Raw genomic sequence first — 3,849 nt, 5'->3', positions numbered from 1 at the left:
ACACAGTCCGGGCGTTCGTCTAATTCTAACGAAGCCGATCCCCCGCGCTCGCGTATTATAAACACAGAGCCGCGGGTCGGGTGAGCTTGAATGGATGCACACGTGCGGATGGCGTGCATGTTTGGTGGTCGAGGATGCAAGCAGAGGCCGGGTCCGTCCCTGAAGTCAGGGAGGAATGCAGCGGGTACAGCAGTTAGGAACTTTTGTAGTACCGAACGAGTCTACTTTTTACGGCTTTATCCCCCCGGAGGCCTCTATAAGTACGGGGTGGCCGGGCCGGTGCCGCGCACTGACGCGAAGTATCGTAAGCGAAGAAGTGCATCCGCGCAGGAACCTCGCCCAGACTCATCATGCTGCGATTCGTAAGTAAATCCCGACTACGCTGTCTTGAGAGAGAGAGAGAGAGAGAGAGAGAAAGAGGAAAGCGCGCTCTCCGATCGATCCTGCAAATTCATTAATTATCCCAAGATGGCGATGTACTCCCGGTTTGTACAGTTGCGACGAATTTCGACGCACCCGATAAAGCCGTAAAAAGTAAACGATCGAGTCCGCTCGAATTTCAACGACGCATCCGGAAGTAAGAACAATTTTGTGAGATCTGCGACTCCCCGACGAATCTGATTTTCCGAGATAATTGTGAATTCTATTTGGGAAATCTACGCGAGTTCGAAGTGAGAAACGTAATCCTATTTGGATCCCCGACGTTTTCTTGAAGATTGTTTCGCCTTCGATTTTATACCGCAATTTTTAAGAAAATATACGAAACATTTTAAATATTTACACCTTGTAAATCAAGGAAAGGGGGATAAGATGACGACTTTAAGGCTTGTCGATATTTCCTCACTTTTCTTAGTAACACACAAATTATGATCAATTTGTAAATAAATTCGTATTTCGTTTAATTTAACCCATTAACTGGCAAATTTTTTTTTTTAATTTTTGGCCGGATAAGTTATATATATGCACAAAAAGTTGTGTAACAGTATAATTATATTCAAATTATATTTTGTTTTGATCCCCAAATGAGGATCGTGGCAGCTAATGGGTTAATTTGTTTGAGGAGATGTTAATTTCATTATTTCGTACATGTGGGTAAGATAACGGAATAAAATTAAACGTAAAAGAACGCCTAAAGAACTAAAAGTTAAAAATAACATTTTTAAGTGTGACAGAAATTAATTTTCACAAGCTTTTTATATTATTTCGCGATCTTAATTTCACTTTTCTACTTAATCGTGAAATTCAATTAAATCTTATCCGTCCCTTAACGTAGCCAATGAACGTGTTTACTTTGTGATGGAGAAAACGTTAACGCAAGCAAGTGGAAGGTATCGATTCTAATGAATCAAGTATTACTTTTGCCCTTGATTTTCCCTGAGGGTGAATAGAAATATCTGAAAAAATGTCTACCGTCCGAGGGATGCTTCCTTCCAGGCGATATTTGCGTCGCATAGACTCATTTGCTTCTCTTCCTCAGTCACTTACACCGGCGCGTGCGGAGCGAAGTTTTCCAATTTCAATAATCCCCCGACAAGTGAGTTCTCCCTCGCGAAACGATTACTTGCAGATCCTCCTCGGCGTTCTCGTCGGCCTGGCGTTCTCGGCGCCCGCACCGAAAGCGGCGCCCAAGCCGCTCACCCTCGTCTCCGAGATCAAAACGCCGGCGTCAACCACCAAGCTCGCGCCGCTGGTAGCGCCGATCGCCACACCTCTCATCGCACCGGTCTCCCGTCTTGCATACGCCGCGCCCGTTTTGTCGCAGGTAAATATTTCCCCGACCGTAAGTCAAAGTAGAAATTTCTCGTGGAGACCAGTGACAAAATCGCAGGTGTATTCGGTTTAACGTGTACGACGTGTTTTGCGCGTGTGACGTAATAATGACCTTCCACGAGTGGCCAGCATCGCACACACACATGCAATCATTTGTCTTCCACATTATCAAAGTAAAACAAATTAAGGTTCGTTTGTATTCAATCACACACGGTGGAGAATTTTATGTTTAAAAACGGCCCATTGAGAATTATGTATGGAAATTGTGTTGAAACGCACACAAATATGTTGAAAAGTATTCAAATATAATGTTGACAATGTAAATGCGAGGTTAATTTAACGTTATATTTTGGTGCTTTTCAACACATTCCCTGTGTTAAAGTAACACGAAATTTTAACGGGCCGTTTTGAACGAAAAATTTGTACCGTGTGAGGAAGAGGAAAGAGGGCAAATATAGTCCTTTCATTCATTCGTCCTTTACCGAACTGATCTGTCGTACTAATCTCATCGAACTAAGTTTGTTCTACACGACCAAGTAAATAAAAAAGCGAGGAATAAACTGTGATAGCGAACGCATCAACCTTCCATCCCGAGTCGAAATGTTGGTGCTGCTTTCATGCTCGTAAGGATAGTTTACGCTTATTTAGATAGCTGGGACTAATAAGAAACCTACTTTGACGATACCGATACTTATTATTACTTCTCTCTTGAGCTTTTAATTCGACGGATTTTACTTCAATGTTACGTCGAGCAACCTACTTTGACGCTAAAACAGCGGAAATTTCAGACATCATCGTTCGAAGTAAGAGTAAATTATATTATTAGAATAGAAATCGAACTTACTTTGTTATTTTAGCTCGTACTGTATTGAACTACACTATTTTAGAAAGATATTTAATTCTTTTTTCTTTTACAAATTAGTTTTATCACGAAGAACATAGTATAATTTTTTCACGATAAAATGACATAATGTAAAAACCTGTCAGATCGGTCGCGCCCGGCGGAAGGTTAAGGCGTTCAAGAGACACAAGAAAGGAAAGAGAATCATATATTTGTGTGTCGAGTTGTAAGTCGAAAGGCCAGAGATAGCAAGACAGCCGCGCGTATTTGTGTCAAAGCACGCAGCTTACGAATGCATCGTCTTGTCGGCGAATCGATCGCTTTTCGATATCTCGGGACTTATCGCGAAGAGATCGCGAATGAAAAATACAACTCTTCTTGTTATTCTTCGTTGTTATTGTTTCATTCGCGCGTTCACACAGGTATCGCCGTACGCGTACACCGCGTATTCCGCGCCGATCGCACCCGTGGAGATCCCGTCGAGTTACTCGATCGAGCAGCACGGCTACCATATTACCTACTGACCGCAAAAATCATCGGACCGGTGGCCGACGACCTCACTTGATGCCCGTGTGGAAGCTGTAGCCCGCAAGCTTGTCTTCTTCTCATCGATAATCATCCTCTATCGTGTAGCCTCATCCACGTAAAAAAAAAAGAATAAAAACAAGAAAAGATCTTGGCGAGAGTTGACGTGTTTTCTTTTCAATACCCTTTCCTCTCTCCCTTCCACAAGAACCACGAATGGAAAAACAGACAAAAAAAAACACGTAGTTATGGTTCGTCCTCTTTTTCATTCTTCGGGGAACTTCGAGGGATTTCGAAGAATTTCGAAGAACGCGGACCTCCATACACGGGGAGGATATTATTGATTTAATTTCAACGCTTCTCAATTTTACCGTGTCTTTTAGTAGAATGCAGGAATAGATTGTCGGTAGAGTTTATCTTGTTCGGGAATATAAACTTTTCAAATCGATTTAAAACACTTTTAAATCCTGTGAATAGACATCAATTCTTGAAATATCCAAACGGTGCAAGGAAAAAAAAGTTTAGCTGAATTCACTTGGCGAACGAACCGAACGCGTTTCGATCGATGAAAACGGAATTTCCGATTGTAAGAATCGAATTTGGTTTATACGAATCAGAAATTCCGTCTTCATCAACCGTAAAACACGTTTGGTTTGTTAATCGACTTTTGGACTATATGTAATATATATTAAAACTGTATATTGTAACTATAT

General features: G+C 41.7%; 1 protein-coding gene across 1 annotated transcript; it reads left to right on the top strand.

The window, feature by feature from the left end:
• The first annotated feature begins 315 nt into the window (after window positions 1–315).
• LOC106745844 lies at window positions 316–3,135 on the top strand. The gene is made up of 3 exons (XM_014621812.1): window positions 316–362; window positions 1,568–1,762; window positions 3,034–3,135. The coding sequence occupies exons 1-3, from the start codon at window positions 351–353 to the stop codon at window positions 3,133–3,135; spliced, it is 309 nt and encodes a 102-aa protein (XP_014477298.1). The 5' UTR covers window positions 316–350.
• The last annotated feature ends 714 nt before the right edge of the window (window positions 3,136–3,849 follow it).

Source organism: Dinoponera quadriceps, unplaced genomic scaffold (assembly GCF_001313825.1).
Source record: "Dinoponera quadriceps isolate SergipeBrazil2010 unplaced genomic scaffold, ASM131382v1 scaffold1692, whole genome shotgun sequence".
In the NCBI taxonomy this organism is placed as follows: domain Eukaryota; kingdom Metazoa; phylum Arthropoda; class Insecta; order Hymenoptera; family Formicidae; genus Dinoponera; species Dinoponera quadriceps.
The sequence above is the reverse complement of the archived record's forward strand: the minus strand, read 5'-3'. Positions and strand labels throughout refer to the sequence as shown.